Raw genomic sequence first — 18,026 nt, forward strand, 5'->3', positions numbered from 1 at the left:
TAGCCTCAAGTCTTTTTTATTGTTTGACAAGTAGCTTTTATATGGTACAGTCTTTTTTAATGTGAAAACTTTGCTTATCAATTTCTCATTACTTTTTCAGAGATTGGAAATGCTTATGCTGTTTTAAGCAATCCAGAAAAACGAAAGCAGTATGACCTCACAGGCAATGAAGAACAAGCATGTAATCAGCAGAACAATGGTAGATTTAATTTCCATCGAGGTTGTGAAGCTGATATAACTCCAGAAGATTTGTTTAATATATTCTTTGGTGGCGGATTTCCTTCAGGTATTTTAGTGTTAATTATAAATATTATATTTTATGAAGCTAGAGATCCTTACCACCAATTAGGCTATTTAGAGACTTATGTACCTCCCTCTGAGATTTCTTACAGTATTATGGTCCTGTGATAGTTCTTCATAAAAATATGATAAAAATGTAGACTTATTAGCTTTATTGTAAGTCTGTATTTTTCCCAGAATATATTTTAATTTTAAAAAGATGTTCTATATTTTACATAAAGCTGAAAAAAGGATCTATAAGTAGGAAATCGAGTGGCAATGTCTTAGTTAAATGCTGTTACAACTATAGGAAGTAATCTGTCTATTGGAGGACTATTTGGCATGGGTTCTTTGAAGATCTTCATAGATATTTAATTAATAACATTATAGATATATTATGAATACATGTGGAGATATTTTCCATTGAAATATTAAAATGTCTGAATCATTGGTTCTATATAAAGTGGGTTTTAACACCTTACATTACATTAAGATAGAAATAATTACTTGAACTAGGCTATCAAAGTAAAGTGCTATAGAAGTACTACTAAATAGACTTTTTAGTACAGCATATGTAGTATTGAGTTTTACTTACATTTACTGTGAGTTGCTTGTGTGGAAATTAATTTTTTTTAAGAGTAGCTTCTCTAAGGTGTTTAAAATTGTAGCTCTAGTTTTGTTTACCACAGTTTAAAAAGGTGCTGAGTTAAACATCCCATTCAAAATTAGGAGAGTCTTTATGAATGTAGCAGTATAATTTGGCCTGGTAGCACTGTCTGAATATTATTGAGAAACACTGTGGTCATTGATAAGGTATTTTGTAAAACATCCTTGAAAGAAAGAGGATATATAAAACAAATTAATGACTGAAAATATAACCTTGACATATTAGGATATGTAATTCCCTCTCATAGAAAAATTATTCAGACTAATAATTTTGACTAAAAATATGCTAGGAACAATTAGAAATCTTTCAGGAAATAGTGACTTTCTGATCGTTGATTTGTAGTTTTTTTGCTTGTCTTAACATAGTTTACTTTATCAGTGATAGCCCTTGCTCATTGGTCACCTTTTTTTGAAAACAGCTTGAATGTCATCAACAAGAAAATGTTGGAAAGTTGTGGTCCACCTGTACGATAGTTTATTATACAGCTGTTTTTTTTAATGAATGAAAGTAGTATCATTTGATTTCTAGAGATACTTATGATTCATTGATAAATGCAGAAGGCAGAGTTTCAGATTAATGATCCCAGATTTGTAAAATCAACCAACCACAACAAAAGTCCTGTTTGTATGCAGTATTAGAGAGGAATTCTTACTAAAGTTTTCATCAAGAAAGAGTTTCTCCTTTACTTTAAGGGAAACAAAGAAGAATCATTCTGGGTTTTGTCCACTTTTCATTTACAGGAGGGCAGTAAGAGTTCATTACTCAAATGTGCATTATTTTAGTAATTAAAAAAATTAAAATATAAAGGAAAATATAATATAACTTTCTCCCTAATTTAACCTTGCTTTTAATTTTCTAGGTAGTGTACATTCATTTTCAAATGGACGAGCTGGTTATAGCAATCAACATCAGCATCGACATAGTGGACATGAAAGAGAAGAAGAAAGAGGAGATGTATGTTTATGATATGATTAGAAATCAGAAAATGGCAAATTTCAGCTCAGGAAAAGGATAGAGTTGTCTGAAAACAGATCACGTTGTTTTAAAAGGAAGTAATGAGTTTTCTTTTGCCAGAGGTGTTCAGCATAGACTAGAGAATCCCCTAGGGATGATGGGGGACCAGGAGAAGAAGTCAGGGTGGCAGGTGGTTGGGCAATATGGCACCTTCACATTTGATATTCTATGATTCTAATGAAGATAAATCTCAAATGTTCATGTTCCTAAGGTAAATTCTTATTGTTGGGTCTAAAGAGTTTAGAATTAATACTGAAAAACTTAAATTAGAAGTAACTTTCCTTGTTCTAATACAGTTATACTTAATTGCATATAGCAGTTAAATTACACGAAAGAGAAAAGTAAATGGAAAGCGCTCTAGACTAGAAATTAAAAGGTCTGGGCCCCAGTTCTGCCATTTTCATCAGTGTCCACGTTCCACCCTCAAATCCAAGGTAAAAATAGTTTTGCAACCTGCTGCATATTGATAGAGTATCTATGGAAAAGAAAAAAAAAAGAGGGAGACAGAGAACTTCCTCATCTATATAATGAGATCAGGGTATATCAGTTCAGTTCAGTTCAGTCCCTCAGTCGTGTCCAACTCTTTGTGACCGCATGGATTGCAGCACACCAGGCTTCCCTGTCCATCACCAGCTCCCAGGGCTTAGTCAAACTCATGTCCGTCGAGTCAGTGATGCCATCCAACTATCTCATCCTCTGTTCCCTTCTCCTCCCGCCTTCAGTCTTTCCCAGCATCAGGGTCTTTTCCAAGGAGCTGGTTCTTCACATCAGGTGGCCAAAGTATTGGAGTTTCAGCTTCAGCATCAGTCCTTCCAATGAATATTCAGGGTTGATTTCCTTTAGGATTAACTGGTTGGATCTCCTTGCAGTCCAAGGGACTCTGAAGAGTCTTCTCCAGTACTACAGTTCAAAAGCATCAGTTTTTTGGTGCTCAGCTTTCTTTATAGCCCAACTCTCACATCCATACATGACTACTGGAAAAAGCATAGCTTTGACAAGACAGACATCTGTTGGCAAAGTAATGTCTCTGCTTTTTAATATGCTGTCTAGGTTGGTCATAGCTTTTCTTCCAAGGAAGAAATAACAAAATGAAAACCACGATTATGGAAAACTAACCAAACTGATCACATGGACCACAGCTTTGTCTAATTCAACGAAACTATGAGCCATGCCATGTCGGGCCCCCCAAGATGGACGGGTCACGTGGAGAGTTCTGACAAAACGTGGTCCACTGGAGAAGGGAATGGCAAACCACTTCAGTACTCTTGCCTTGAGAACCCCATGAACAGGTTATATCAGTGTTTTCCAGAACAGTGTCAGGATCTCTAGGTGAAGCACCTAAAAAGTTGTATTATTAAGAATCATCCCAGGACGTTGGTTTGATCAGGCAGATTTGGAAGCACTGAATCAGATGATCTCAAATGTCATTTCTCCTCTAAAAATGTTTGACAACTGTTGGATTATTGACAACTACAGTTATATTGCAATTTGTTATTCTTTGATGATTTTTTACAGGGAGGTTTTTCTGTGTTTATCCAGCTGATGCCCATTATCGTATTGATCCTCGTATCATTATTAAGCCAGTTGATGGTCTCTAATCCTCCTTATTCCTTATATCCCAGATCGTAAGTAGCTAAGTGAAGTTTTACCCCCCAAAATTGTTGTTTTTTACTTAGATAACTTTAAAGGGCCCTGTGCACTTTTAAACTTTTAAATGACAAATCTTCTCTTACTTCATGTGTACCATTTAAAAATCTTTAATTTTAAAGATAGTTTACCTAAGCAGTAAGTTTGTGTTGTTAGTTTACATTTCTGTTCTATTGTGGATAAGGACAGAAGTGCTATATTTGAACTTGATAGCAATTTAATATAATAGGTAATGGATTGACATCAAAGACAAAAACCTTCAGAAGACAAAAGTACTTTAAAGACAAGGTATGGGGAGGGAGGAGGGAGGAGGGTTCAGGATGGGGAACACATGTATACCTGTGGCGGATTCATTTTGATATATGGCAAAACCAATACAATATTGTAAAGTTAAAAAATAAAAAGAAAAAAAAAAAGACAAGTAGAATTGTGATTGATGCTACATACATAGATTTGTGTCATTAAAGTAGAAATGATGTTACTCTTCTGTTTATAAAATATTGATTAAATAAAAGCAAATATTACTTTTTATGTATTTTTCCACAATATATTGTACTCTATAAGCGATCGGGACAAAGCAAATTTAATGCAGTATACATTCTAAAAAACTTTAGTATAATACAATGAAGATAAAGGAAACTTTGTAGAACCATATCACCAGTTCTTTTATAGTATTAAAATGATTGGTCTACAAATAATTTATTTCTTACAAATAAGATTTTTGCTAACTAAAAATTGAGAGAACTTATAAGAACATAATGTATTAAAATATGATTACTTTTTTATCACATAAAAAAAGTAGCTTTAGGTAATTTGAAATTATATAAATACTTGATTACCAATAGTAATTTTTTAATTATTTTTAATTGTTTTTGTTAGCTTGGTTTGTAGAAGCAAATCAGAATGTACAATTTTAATTAAAAAATAATGATCAAACATTTCTTTTACAGTGGATCAGGACAAACAATTAAAATGCAGACAGAAAACTTAGGTGTCATTTATTATGTCAATAAGGACTTTAAAAATGAATATAAAGGAATGTTACTACAAAAGGTAGAAAAGAGTGTGGAAGAAGATTATGTGACTAATATTCGAAATAATTGCTGGAAAGAAAGACAACAAAGTAAGTTTACATTTTAAATGTTTAACATTTAAAAACTTATTCAGAGTCTTGGAATTGATTACTGAAGATTTCTTTACTCAAAGGATGTTCTAAAATTGCCTGGCACCTACCCGGAGCCTGGTACTTAAGTGAGACAATGTGTTTTAACGTACTTGCGGCCTTATAACAATATTTGGCACGTGGCAAAGACAATGGTATTTGTGTTATTGTTGTTCTTAGTAACTATAGGTGGAATAAGTAGATAGTATCAAATTTCATTGTATTTAAGATGTTGATGGTTGTAACATGCATCATTATTTTATGACCACTAAGAAAGAAAGTCTTGGCATAAACAATGTCATCAGTTTTAATATACATCCTGTTTCAGAATTAACTTTGAAATCCTTCATTAATTTAGCTTCAACAGGTAGCACTGTTAGTGTACAATGAGTTTTGTTGACAATTCATTTTCCTTTACTTATTTTGTATGTAGAAAAGTTCTTGTGAACACTTAATTGTTTAGCATCTTCCAGCCTCAGCTTCCTTAATTTAGTTGTTTCTATAAAAAGATTGACCATAAGAATCTGCTGAAATGTTCCTTGTGAACTGTTCATTATAGTTTTTTGTCTGTTCCAAGTCATAAAGTAGATTATATAGTATAGACTTCGGAATTAAATAGACTGAAATTGAATCCTAGCTCTGAAATTTTTAGCTGAGTGAGTAGTAACAAATATTCTAACCTCATGTATAAGATGGTTGATAATGATCAGTGGGAAGAGGAATAACTATAGTTTATATAATACCTATTTTCTCAGTCATTGTCCCAAGCACTTTATGTATATTAACTTATTTAAAATCTACAACAACACTGTGAGGTTATTATACCCAATTTGCATGTGAGGAAACTGTGCCAAAGAGAGATTAATTAATAACTTGCCAAAGTCATTAAGGTAATCTGTGATTCAAAACCTATTTGCTTTCAGAATCTAGGCAGTGTGCTCTACAGTCTTCTCATTAATACCTAACTTTATGGGTTTGTTATGAAAATTAAATCAGGGAATAGCTAAAGTGTTTCATATGCAGTAAATACTCAGAAAATGGAAGCAGTTAACATTATCTCTTATCTACTAGGGAAAATTTGATAAAACATTACCTTTATATATTTCTCAGAGAGTTCTTATCTCTAGCCTTGGTTTCTTCTTCTATATTTTGATAATTAGAGTAGAAACCTCCTTGCTGTTTGAGTCTCTGAGTCTGTGAATCAGTATGTTCTCAGTGTAGAGAAGGTTACCTTAGTGGTTTTCAACTGGGAATGATTCGCTCCCACCTCCCAGTGGACATTTGATAATGTCTGGAAACTTTATGTGACTCAACATGGGGTTGGAGTAGAAGAGATTGCTTCTAGCACCTAAATGGGTTAAGGCCAGGGATGCTGCTGAAACATTCTGCAGTGCACAGGACAGCCTCCACAACAAAAATTATCTAGCCCTATATACCAGTTTTGTTGAGGTTGAGAAACTGTGCATTAGCCAAATGTCTTAAGAGAAGTATTTGCCAAATTTTATTTATTTAATTTTATTTCACTTAATTTTTTTATCTGTAGTACCTCGCACAATTGTTGGATGAATGAGTAATGGATTTGTATGAATGAATGACAGGGCTCTGGTGTCTCAGATGGTAAAGAATCTCCCTGCAATGTGGGAGACCCTGGGTTAGGATGATCCCCTGGAGAAGGGAATGGCAACCCACTCCAGTATTCTTGCCCAGAGAATTCCATGGACAGAGAAGCCTGGTGAGTTATAGTCCACAAGGTTGCAAAGAGTCAGACACAACTGAGCAACTAATACTCACACACACATGAATGAATGAAAGGCCTACCTATTTTGTGCTAAAAGAATGATGAGTACATTACATATATCACTTTCAAATACAAGTTCTAGTCCCCAGCCAAAACGGGTGATTTTTGAGTTTTGCATGCTTATATTCTATTAAATAATAGGGAAGTGACCGCATAAATAGAAAGGAAAGATAATTCACGTTTATGGATGAAAGTGTAATGTTACGTTTAAAGTGTTGGCTCTTGGAATCCCTTGCAAGATCCTGACCTCATCAACACAGTTACCTAGGCCAAGTTACTTAACCTCTCTAAATCTCAGTTATCTCATCATTAAAATATGGACCAGAACAGATAATATTTGTTAACACTTAGCATAATGCCTTGTACCCATATGTATTCTATATTACTGTTTGTTATAATTTTGTTTTACTCTTTCCCTAGCATGAGCCAAGTGGGTTTTTTTTTTTGCATAATTTAATCTCTTAATAGTTCAACAAGATCACTTATCAGTTGGTTTCATGGACCCTTCAGTCCATCTTCTGTCCACTATACCACATTGTCTACAGCTGTATTGTACACATTTCCATGTGTCTTTCAAAGTTACTATCAGAAGTTTTAGCTAAATCTGTTTAATGTCATTATTTATAAAACTTGCTTGTGTTCAAAAATATCAATGAAACAAGACGAAGCTCTTAAAGACAAAGAGACATGACAACTGAATACAGTATGTGATCCTAAATTGAATCCTGGGTGGGAGGAAACCGTTATAAAGGATATCATTGGGACAACTGGTAAAATTTGAGTATGGACTATGTGTTAGATAATAGTATTATGTCTAATAGTATTATGTCATTGTTAAATTTATGGATTTGAAAATTGTATTGTGGTTATGTAAGAGAATGCCCTTGTTCTTAGGAGAAACTTGCTGAAGTATTAGGAATGAAAGGTCATGATGCCTGTAACTTAACTCTCAAAAAGTTCTACAAAATAATCGCCACCACAACAGTAACAGCAGCCTTTACTGTAGAATGCTAAAGCAGATTTGACAGAATGTGAAAAATTAGTCAATCAAGGTCAAGGGCTTTAGAATGTTTATTGTGGTACTCTTTAACTTGTGTATATTTGAAATTTTTAAAATAAACTTCAGCAAATTCAGCCTCTTGATGAAAGTGAAAGTGGAGAGTGAAAAAGTTGGCTTAAAGCTCAACATTCAGAAAACGAAGATCATGGCATCTGGTCCCACCACTTCATGGCAAATAGATGGGGAAACAGTGAAAACAGTGTCAGACTTTATTTTTCTGGGCTCCAAAATCACTACAGATGGTGACTGCAGTCATGAAATTAAAAGACGCTTACTCCTTGGAAGGAAAGTTATGACCAACCTAGATAGCATATTCAAAAGCAGAGACATTACTCTGCCAACAAAGGTCCGTCTAGTCAAGGCTATGGTTTTTCCTGTGGTCATGTATGGATGTGAGAGTTGGACTGTGAAGAAGGCTGAGCGCCAAAGAATTGATGCTTTTGAACTGTGGTGTTGGAGAAGACTCTTGAGAGTCTCTTGGACTGCAAGGAGATCCAACCAGTCCATTCTGAAGGAGATCAGCCCTGGATTTGGAAGGAATGATGCTTCCTTCCAAAGGATTTCCATTTCTTTGGAAGGAATGATGCTAAAGCTGAAACTGCAGTACTTTGGCCACCTCATGCGAAGAGTTGACTCATTGGAAAAGACTCTGATGCTGGGAGGGACTGGGGGCAGGAGAAGAAGGGGACGACAGAGGATGAGATGGCTGGATGGCATCACTGACTCGATGGACGTGAGTCTGGGTGAACTCCGGGAGTTGGTGATGGACAGGGAGGCCTGGCGTGCTGCGATTCATGGGGTCACAGAGTCGAACACGACTGAGTGACTGATCTGATCTGATATATAGGTTAAAGGCTTGGATAGTCTTTCGCCAGCATTTTTCTGTTTTGAAGTCACTTCTAATACTGTCAGAAGTCTAGATTGGTTAAATGGGTGTTTTATAAAATACAAGCAGTAATCTGAGGTAATGGAAAGAATATTCGGCTAGGAGGTAAAGATTTGAATTGGCATCTAGATTCTGCCTTTACTAGCTCTATGAACTTTGGTTTATCTACCTCACGTGAAAAGAATCATCTGCAGATGGATTTTTTGCACAGAGTCGGACACTACTGAAGTGACATAGCAGCAGCGGCAGCACTTGTAAATAAAAGCAGTGGAATGATTTTGATTGATTGGTTAAATCCTGATTGATCATTTCTGAAGATTTTTACAAACAGAGTATACACTTATCTTTGAGTTTATTTTGAATATCGTCCTGATTGATGTCTTCTAATTTAGTCTCTGTTTTTGGTTACATCTTATCTAAACTGCTCCCACCCTTTAGAAGTGTTAATAGTGAAATGGCTGAGACTACCAGGAAAATGACAAGGAATAGGTTCCCTGAAGAATGTTTGATTTCTAGTCTATATTTCTTTACTAATGTTACCTACATATTGAAGGAAGGCTGAAAAGTACTTATTTGCTAAATACCACTACTCTGATTGTATAGTAAGGTTTTTTTTTGTGTGTGTGTTCCTTCAATAAGTTTAGTATATATGGTTTCTAGAAATTATTGGTTTATTTGGCTGTCCCAGATCTTAGTTGTAGCACTTGGATCTCTAGCTGTGGCATGAAAGGATCAAACCTGGGCCCCTGCATTAATTCAGATAAACTCAGAACAAGATTATAAATTTTTCTACTCAGACCTCAACATAATTAATCTGGAACTTTAATAAAGGTCACAGCAAAAACAACCACTGACAGTATTGAATAGCATGTGATATCTTTGGGGAAAGAGATCCAGAGGATGCTTTAGAGCAGTTGTTTTTAAACCTTTGGGAACAGGAGTAGAGGAGGGAAAGGGTTGATAGGATACTATTCTTATTTCTTTTCCTGAGCAACTTGTATTTATTTTACGTGGTAAGATTCTACATGGCTTTTAGGTCTAGTACTTGGATTTCTTTCAAAAAAGAAAACAGCTAATAAGAGACTTCCCTGGTGGTCCAGTGGCTGGGACTCTGAGCTCCTAATGCCGGGGTCCCCAGTTCAGTCCTTGGTCAGGAAATTAGATCCTACATGCAACAACTAAGAGTTCACATGCCAAAATTAAAGATTCCACATGCTACAGTGAAGGCTGGAGATTTTGTGTGCTGCAACTAAGACCTGGCCTAGCCAAATAAATTTAAAAACAAAAAACAGTTAATAGAAGTATTTTGAAGGGCTTCTATGAAGCATCATGAGTTTAAACAACTAGTTGATCTAAATTATTTACTTAGCAAAATATTTTTGTTTGTTAACAGAAACAGATATGCAGTATGCAGCAAAAGTTTACCATGATGAACGACTCCGAAGGAAGGCAGAAGCCTTAAGCATGGACAACTGTAAAGAGTTGGAGCGGCTGACCAGTATTTATAAAGGAGGATGAATGGGAATTTTATTTATACCTTTTAGAGTACTTTCTATTTTTTCTGTAAGTTTAGTTTCATCATGAGAGCTAAAGAAAAAGATTTGATATTGAAAACTAAACTGAATAGTTGATCCTGAAATCTTGGACTGTTTATGACCTACTGGCTCCTTTAAATAGTAAGAAAATGAAAACTAAAATTATTATTTTAGTTATGCTTCTGTAATTATTTTTACTTTAAAAGCTTATATGATTCCTAACTAAAAATGTCTTGAGAAAGGATTATCATACCTGTAGCAATTTCTGGTTTTTAGATCCTCCATTTTTTTCCCTTGTCATGTAAATATTTATAGAATGATCATTTTGTGTATATACAGTTTATTGCCTTTTTATTTAAATTCTTTTGGGTTTAACTCCATGAGACACTTTAGTTTAAATTGATGGAATAAATGTTTTATGACAAAATTACATTTTTCTTGTCAGATGTCAAATGTGTGGAGTTTACAATGAAACTTTATCAAAAAGAGAAGAAAAAAAACAGAAGCTGTTTAACTTGTGTAAAATCTTGTAGCATTATCAGCTTAGATAAAATTGATATTTTTAATATTGCCATTATATTCTAAAGTATATATTGAGATAAATGAACTGGTGTAAAGTATCATTTTGCTATTTATTTAGTTTATGAATTGCTAAGCCATGCATAGAAATGAAATGCTATACTGATAGATTCTAAAGAAAATATGAGGAAATGGCTATATAAATATTAACCAAAAAGGGTCTTCAGCAGTAAATTGCAGTTACATCATTTGCAATTCCAATAACTAAAAGGCCCCCACATGTTCATATGTACATCTTTGAAGGCTGCTAAAATTTATGAAGAAAAGGACCTACCTGTTTTACCCCTTGCCCCGTGGAAATCTGCAGTTTCTTCTTAGTGATCATTTAAGCAGGATCCAAAAGTAAATGGGTTCTTACTATTGTCTAAGTAATAAGAAAAATTACTACTAAAATGAAGCTTGTGCCTTTTAACCTGATTGCCAACTGTTAAACATATACGTAGATTACAGCACACTTACTTGATCAGAGCATGATCTGTTTGGCCATACGCACAGTGAACAGAAATATAGCAGCAGGTAGAATAGTGATTTATAGCAGGTTATCTTTACAAAATTTGAGCTCAGATTTATTCACCATTAAGTAATTCAGTTAATCCTATAGGAATAAGCTCCTTACAGTTACATCCAAAAATGTAAATTAGAAAAATTGAAGTTTTTGGTGCCTATATATGAGATATGAAGCTATTTGATTTCTAGTCTTCTATGTTTTAACAAGTTGTAGTATTTTAATGATTTTGCTTTCATACTCATTTAACAGAACATAAACACATCTTTGGTTTTTTTCTGTGTGTAGGAGAATGCTGGTTAGAGCGTGGTGTTCTTTTATTTAAAGTTTTTTTCCTGAGTATAATTTATATAGCATATGTTGAATAGAACTTCTGAAATGACCATTCTTTTTTAAATGTTCTCTTATCAATAGAAATGCCTTGATTGAATTAGTCGTTTAACTAAACAAGATACTGTCCTAGAAAAACTGGACAGCTTAACCAACTTTCTTTAGAAATGTAACCTTAAAAAAAAAAAAATAGCATGCCTAAAAGAAAATATAATCTAAAATGTTTTCTTCAGCCTATAGAATGAGTTTCTTAAAAAAATAAAGTAATAGCATTCTAATTAACTGAAAGTTTATATGCACCAAAAAACTTATAAAAATTTAAATGAAAAAATTCCATCCATTAATTTTCTGGTTTTAATGGGAAATTTACACTATTGTGATTCATGTTTATGTGAATTGAACTCTTGTTGACTGATTGTTTTTCCCTTAATCCTGATTTTAAAGGAACAGGTGAAGTTAATCATGTTAAGTGAAGTTATATATTACAAAGTCATACATGGCTTTTGGACAGTATTATATTTCAGTTGCATTACATCAAATTTCATAAAATGTGTTTGATAAACTGTTCAAATGACTTTGGTAAAGGACTGATCGAGTGCCTGACAATTTAAGCTACATGTAAAGTATGCAAGTAAAGAGTAAGTCCTTAATGTCACCTATGTCATGATGTAAAGGCCCGTCCAAGTAAGTGTCTTAGAATCTTGGGTTAATTCTACAAAGTAAAATGACCTAATCTGTTTGTTTGTTTCTGTAATCAAAGTATAGTTGATTTTCAGTGTCAGCTATCTTAAAACATAAGATTATCACTTTTTCTGCTCTTCTAACAAAAATCCCAATGTTTAGCCGTCGTATTTTTAGCTACCTGAGCTCTCCAATTTAATGTGATAACTTGTCCTCTTTATTCTAATCATTGCCTAAATGCTCTCAGTCTTTGATTGCTTTACTAGCTTCTCTGACTGGTATTTTAGAAGTTTGGAAGCAATTATATTAATGCTTTACATTTTTATCCCTTTTAAACACACACACAGACATCAGTGTTCTTGCAGGAATTTGGGGGAAAGTAAAATAGTACCTTTTCTCCTCTTTTGATTTTTTTGTTTCCCGATAGATGTTAGTCCTTTGTAAGTTTTGGAATTTATTGTGAGCAAATCTGAGAATTTAATTCTTGACAATGAGAAATAATAAGTGAAACTATGTTTTGGGAACAGACTGCATTTGAATGTTTAAATAAGTATTTGTTTCGTAATCATTCCATTCTTATTTATGATCTACAAAGATTTGGTAGAGAAAAGTAAATCCTTAAGGTACATGTGTGCCAGTACATTAGGCCTCTCTGCTTGTATGTCACCTCAGGTTTTATTGGTAAGAACAGGAAGATAGAATTCCAGCTCTTTATGTTAATTGCACTTTAATGCTTAAGTGTTCTTCCTGTTGTATCTTTAGTTACACTAGTATGTAAAATAGATCCTGAGAGAAATGATTAACCTCTTGACTTCCCTTTGTTGATCTGTAGAATTTTTAAATGCAGGTGTTATTTAACAGATGTGACATGTTAATATTACTTAATAATTCATTCAACAGATTTCATTTAAAAACTCCCACCTGTGTAAAGGCAGTGAAATATTCCATGATGTTGGCCTGAGGACCAATAAGCCGTCTTTTAGTTAAGTAAGAATTATGTCAAAAGACCAAAAGATTCAAAAGGAGAATTTGTGCACTTACTTAGCTTCTCCATATGAAGCTTGTGTTCAGTATTACTATACTGTTGTCTGTCTTCATACTGAGTAACCAACTGAAAGGGCATTTATAATCTTTTTTTTTAAACAAAACCTTCTGAAAATGAATAATAGATCTTAATTTTAATCTGTACTAGATAGCTGAAAGACTTTATCTCTTGGCCACATTTGACTACTGCTTAAAGTTTGTAAAATTCTCTATATAGTCTCATAATAACGTCATAGTTTCTGGGTTTTTTTTTTTTTTTTTTTTTAATTTTTAAAGAAAAAGTGCATAGAATGAGCATCTTCAAGAACTCTTGTACATCCCTTTGATCATCTGGCAGGCAATACAGTCCTCGAATTCAGCCTTCCTTTCTGGTTTTATTACTATTAAATAGACAGTTTCATATAAATGGAAACATTTTCCCTCAAAACACTAGTTCAGAACATATTCCTTATATTAAGGATTATGTAACCACATCTTTTGTAAATTCCTTGTTTGTAACTTTCCTGTTGGTATGTAATTTCTTTTCATTTAATTTTATTATCTGCTGGTTTTGGGGCCAATAGATTTGTGAATATTCTCTGGATGTGTCCATGTATAGGTGTATATATATAGATAAATATATATATATATAAATATATTTTCCAGCTAATACCTCAAATGTGTGATTGTTTAATATATACCACACTATATTTGCACAGTGCAGGGCTTCCATTAGCAGTGGATTTTCTTATTTCTAAATTTGAAAATCAGTCCATAGAATTTCATTGGTGCGAGTTCTTTTTATTGATCTTTTCCATATTTTAACAGAGATTCCTACCATAAGGCCCATACTTCAAATATAATTGTATTTTCTATAGCAGTCTGGAAATATGTAAGGGGTAAGAAGTGTTTTTTGCAATGTTTTAGTAAGTTTTCATTAAAAATTGGGATTATTGATTGCGAAACTGTCTGGTAATGCATAACAGATGACATCTGGCATGAATGTGAATGTCTCATTCACTTCAGTACAGGAGTTGGGAGATTCTAATCTGATATTCTACTTTGCCATTTAATAGTACCACTAAAATAATAGATTTTTCAGTGACATTGGAGTATTTTAAGCATCGATTTTAAAATGAATTGTTTTGGATTCTGGATGGATGACTGTATCAGTGAAAAGAAAGAAACTCACACATAAATGGTATTTTTGTAATTTATTTGTATTAAGAAATGCTTCTTACCTTTTTTGTTTTTTTCAGTTTTTGGATTGCTACATAAGACTTTTCTTTCCATATAAAGCTTAGATCATGTGTTTTTTTAAAAAGCTGCAGGTAATTTTCAAGGTGTGATGGAATTTTAATGGAAGCCTTGTATAAGTTAAATGAAGTGAAATTGGTAAAGATCTTATTTGTCTATAGTGCATTCAAAATTATACAGTTAGATTTAAAAATGAAATGTCTGAGTTGTAAAATATTTAATGTTGTATCAGACTTACATAAAATGAAATTTTCTGTGTGAGAACTCTGTTAAAGAAAATACATTTGATTTTTAATGAATGTTCTGCTGAATGATTTATGATGAATTTTTGTCTTTCAGTCTTTGCAGTTTATCTCAATATATGAATAAAAAGGTCTGTTCTCACTGTAAAGGATTTGTTCTTATCATGTTTTATATTCTTACTATGACTTTTCTTTCATTCATTCAACCAACCAACAAACGTATGCATATTTGCTATGACCTGGGAAGTAATGTGGAAATTAATCACTGAACAAGACCAAAATCTTCATGAAGTTTACATCTAGCAAGGGAAATAAATGTCAAGTAAATAACTACTTATGATAAATGCTATAAAGAAAATTACAAGGTACAATGAAAGCATGTATCTAGAAAACTTTGGGAGGTTAGGGAAGTTTTCTCTGAGAAAGTGAGTTTAAGCTGAAACCCATAAGATAAGATAAGTCAGAGTGAGGTGAATGCTGGATAAGTATTTCAGGCAGAGTGTGCTAAAGTAGATAAGGTCATAGAAACTTTACAGAAGTGAAAACAAACTTGTAAGATTATGACCTAGGGACCGAGACCAGGTTAGAGAATTAAGGGCCAAATCCCATGAGGCTATATATATATATATAGATATATCTATCTATCTATCTATATATATATCTATATCTATATATACACACACACACACACACACATACATATATATATATATAGTTCATCTAAATTTAGTTCATCTAAATTTGAGGTTATGTCAGGCAGGAAAGATGGCAGGGGTGTGTAAGATGTTGACAAGTGAGTAATTTCACTATTAGATGTAAGCCAGAGATCAAGGGAATTAGTGATTTCTGAAGTGACTGGTGTGTGACAACAATGGGTGAGAGTACAGTAGAGAAAGTTATTGTATAGATCTTAAATTGTATTTTCCATGGGCTAAATTCCAAGCCACAGGCAGAATCAAAATTTATAAGACATTTTACAACTCAGCCAGTGTAAGTTATAAAATTTTTATTTTTGTATGTTGGAGAATCAGCAAGCCTCTCCTTCCCATTTGAGTTTGCATACCAGCTAGAATTTTTACACAGACAGTGGAACCAACCTAAATTCAGATGATTGTTTATTTTTTGATAGGAAACCAAAATTTTTTTAAAAAGTGAGAATTAAAAAATTTTTTTAAAGCTGTATTCAACAGCTGAGAGAAATTTAAGCTCAAGAGAAGCAAAAACAAAGGCTCTGATATAACAAAGTCAGAGCATGTGTATATTTGTTAACTATATAATGTACTATTATGCAAAATAGCAAATTTGTATAATGAGATAAAAATTTTCTGTGCATAGGCATGCATACAATGTCTGTTTCTTTCTGAACCTCAGCAATGATCTGTTACATCCCACTTTGGAGAACTGGCATATCGTGCTGATAATCTTTTAGGTCAGTAAATATTTCCCTTAGTCCTGGACCAACAGCAGTGTTATTGATGGGTAAATGCAAACAGATCAGTCTGAGTACATAAGGAGCTCTACTGACGTGCCGTAATTTAGAAACCACCATGCTTGGAAATTAAAAGTCTGACTAGATTTTTCAATTGGCAGACGTTAGTGGTGGTATTTGGCATCTGAAGATCTTGGAAAGCTGTGCTCTCCCTTTTTGCCACTCAAGAGGAAGAAAAAAATCAGCAATGTTTTCCAGGTCAACTACTATGTAATAATGTTATTAAGATGGATAATTTTGTTAAAATGAAAAGTAATGCTTCCAGAAATTAGAAGTCTTGCTAGAGTTCATATTTTTATTTGACTCCAAACTTAGGGGCAAATGAAGGGGAGAAACAGTGGGGAAATGAGAAATGAGTTTTAGTCAGGGTCAAGACTAATGACTTCTCGTAATGACTTTCATTCTACAAATGTTGAATGCATACCTACAGAGTGCAAGAAACAAGCATTGTAAGAAACTGAAAAAAAAATTGAAACCATGACCCCTCCTAGACTTTATGGTCTCATTGGATAAGCAAATTAAAGCTATGACACATAATTATGCACAAATAAGTATCAGTTGTTCTTGGTAATATATAGGAACATTCAAGAGAATATGATGGATGAGAAGGTGTTATAAGGAAACAAGATTTAAATAGCTAAGGTAGAAAATAAAGGGGTTTAGAACACGTCACCCTGAAATATGCCACAGCAAATGCATGAAAGGCTCTCTGACCTCCCACCTTCACTTAAAGGCTTGTCATAAAACTTCCCATGGGAAATGTGCCCTCCTTCTACCAGGAAGAGAAGAACATTCTTATCACCAGAGATGGGACTGACACTGATATGGACCTATATAAACAAACCTACTAAAATAACCCTTATCTTCCACAGTTTATTCCATGTTTAATAGTCACCATCATACAATTTACTGCTCTTAGCCTAAGCCCCTTGTTTTGTCTCATCCTCACAAGTTTATTGTTCTTTGTGTAAAATGGCATATCAATTTTTGGGCCTAACCAAGTTTTGGATCTTCCATTTTTCTTCTGAAGACTCTCATGTACATGTAAAAGTAGTAAATGCATTTCTATGTTTTGCTCCTGTCAATCTGTCTGTCAATTTCACTGTTAGCCCAGCCACAAAATCTAATAAGGTATAAGGAAGTTTTTCCTCTCCTACAGGAGAAATAAACATTTCAGATTCAGGAATTTCCACAACTTCCTGGGATAATAGCCATTTTGATGGAAGGGTGAGATAATCAATTTGGCTGAAAAATAGGATTCACATTAGATTGCATTTACAAGTAAAATGATTAAAGACTATCAACTATTGTCTGCAATGGTATGTAACTAAAGATTTGTTTGGTCAGCAATAATGTACACTGTTTTAGAAACGTTTAACTGGGCTTCCTTAAATGGCTACTGATACAAGTCTTGCTGAATAAGGGTTGAATGAAGAGCTGAAAAAATATAAATGTAAAAAATCATTGTTAAGTGAGAAAAGGACATGAGAAAGGAAAGAGAAAACATGATACCTGACAGAATCATGGAACCAACAAGGACATAGATCAGGAAACAGGTTTACTGGAGTTTTTAGTACCTTTGGGTTAGAACTGACAGAAGTATGTAGAAATATCCAATATCCAACCAGCAGCTGAAAATATGAACCTCGAACTCAGAGGAAAGGTGCAGATTTAGGAATCACATTCTCAGGATACTGTGGAAAGAAAAACAGCAGAAGAATTGAAGACAAGCTTTAAGAGTGAGGAGATTGGGTGAGAAACTAAAATAAGTGCGGTGTTCCAGAGGCTAAGAAATCAACGGAAAAGGAAGTGGTCTTAAATGATGTCAGTTGCTATGGAACTGTCAAGTTCTTTTATAATGACAAGGAGATC

At 33.6% G+C, this 18,026-nt stretch overlaps 1 protein-coding gene across 3 annotated transcripts in view; it reads left to right on the forward strand.

The window, feature by feature from the left end:
• Positions 1–14,814, forward strand: part of DNAJB14 (DnaJ heat shock protein family (Hsp40) member B14) — a 42,152-nt gene extending 27,338 nt beyond the window's left edge. For 2 of the 3 annotated variants that reach the window (XM_005207701.3, XM_059887603.1), the window contains 5 exons: positions 101–286; positions 1,806–1,900; positions 3,476–3,585; positions 4,558–4,730; positions 9,907–14,814. In XM_005207701.3, the coding sequence (XP_005207758.1) occupies positions 101–286; positions 1,806–1,900; positions 3,476–3,585; positions 4,558–4,730; positions 9,907–10,031 (689 nt within the window). In that variant the 3' untranslated portion in view covers positions 10,032–14,814. 3 annotated transcript variants of the gene reach the window in all.
• The last annotated feature ends 3,212 nt before the right edge of the window (positions 14,815–18,026 follow it).

Source organism: Bos taurus, chromosome 6, assembly GCF_002263795.3.
Source record: "Bos taurus isolate L1 Dominette 01449 registration number 42190680 breed Hereford chromosome 6, ARS-UCD2.0, whole genome shotgun sequence".
Taxonomy (NCBI): domain Eukaryota; kingdom Metazoa; phylum Chordata; class Mammalia; order Artiodactyla; family Bovidae; genus Bos; species Bos taurus.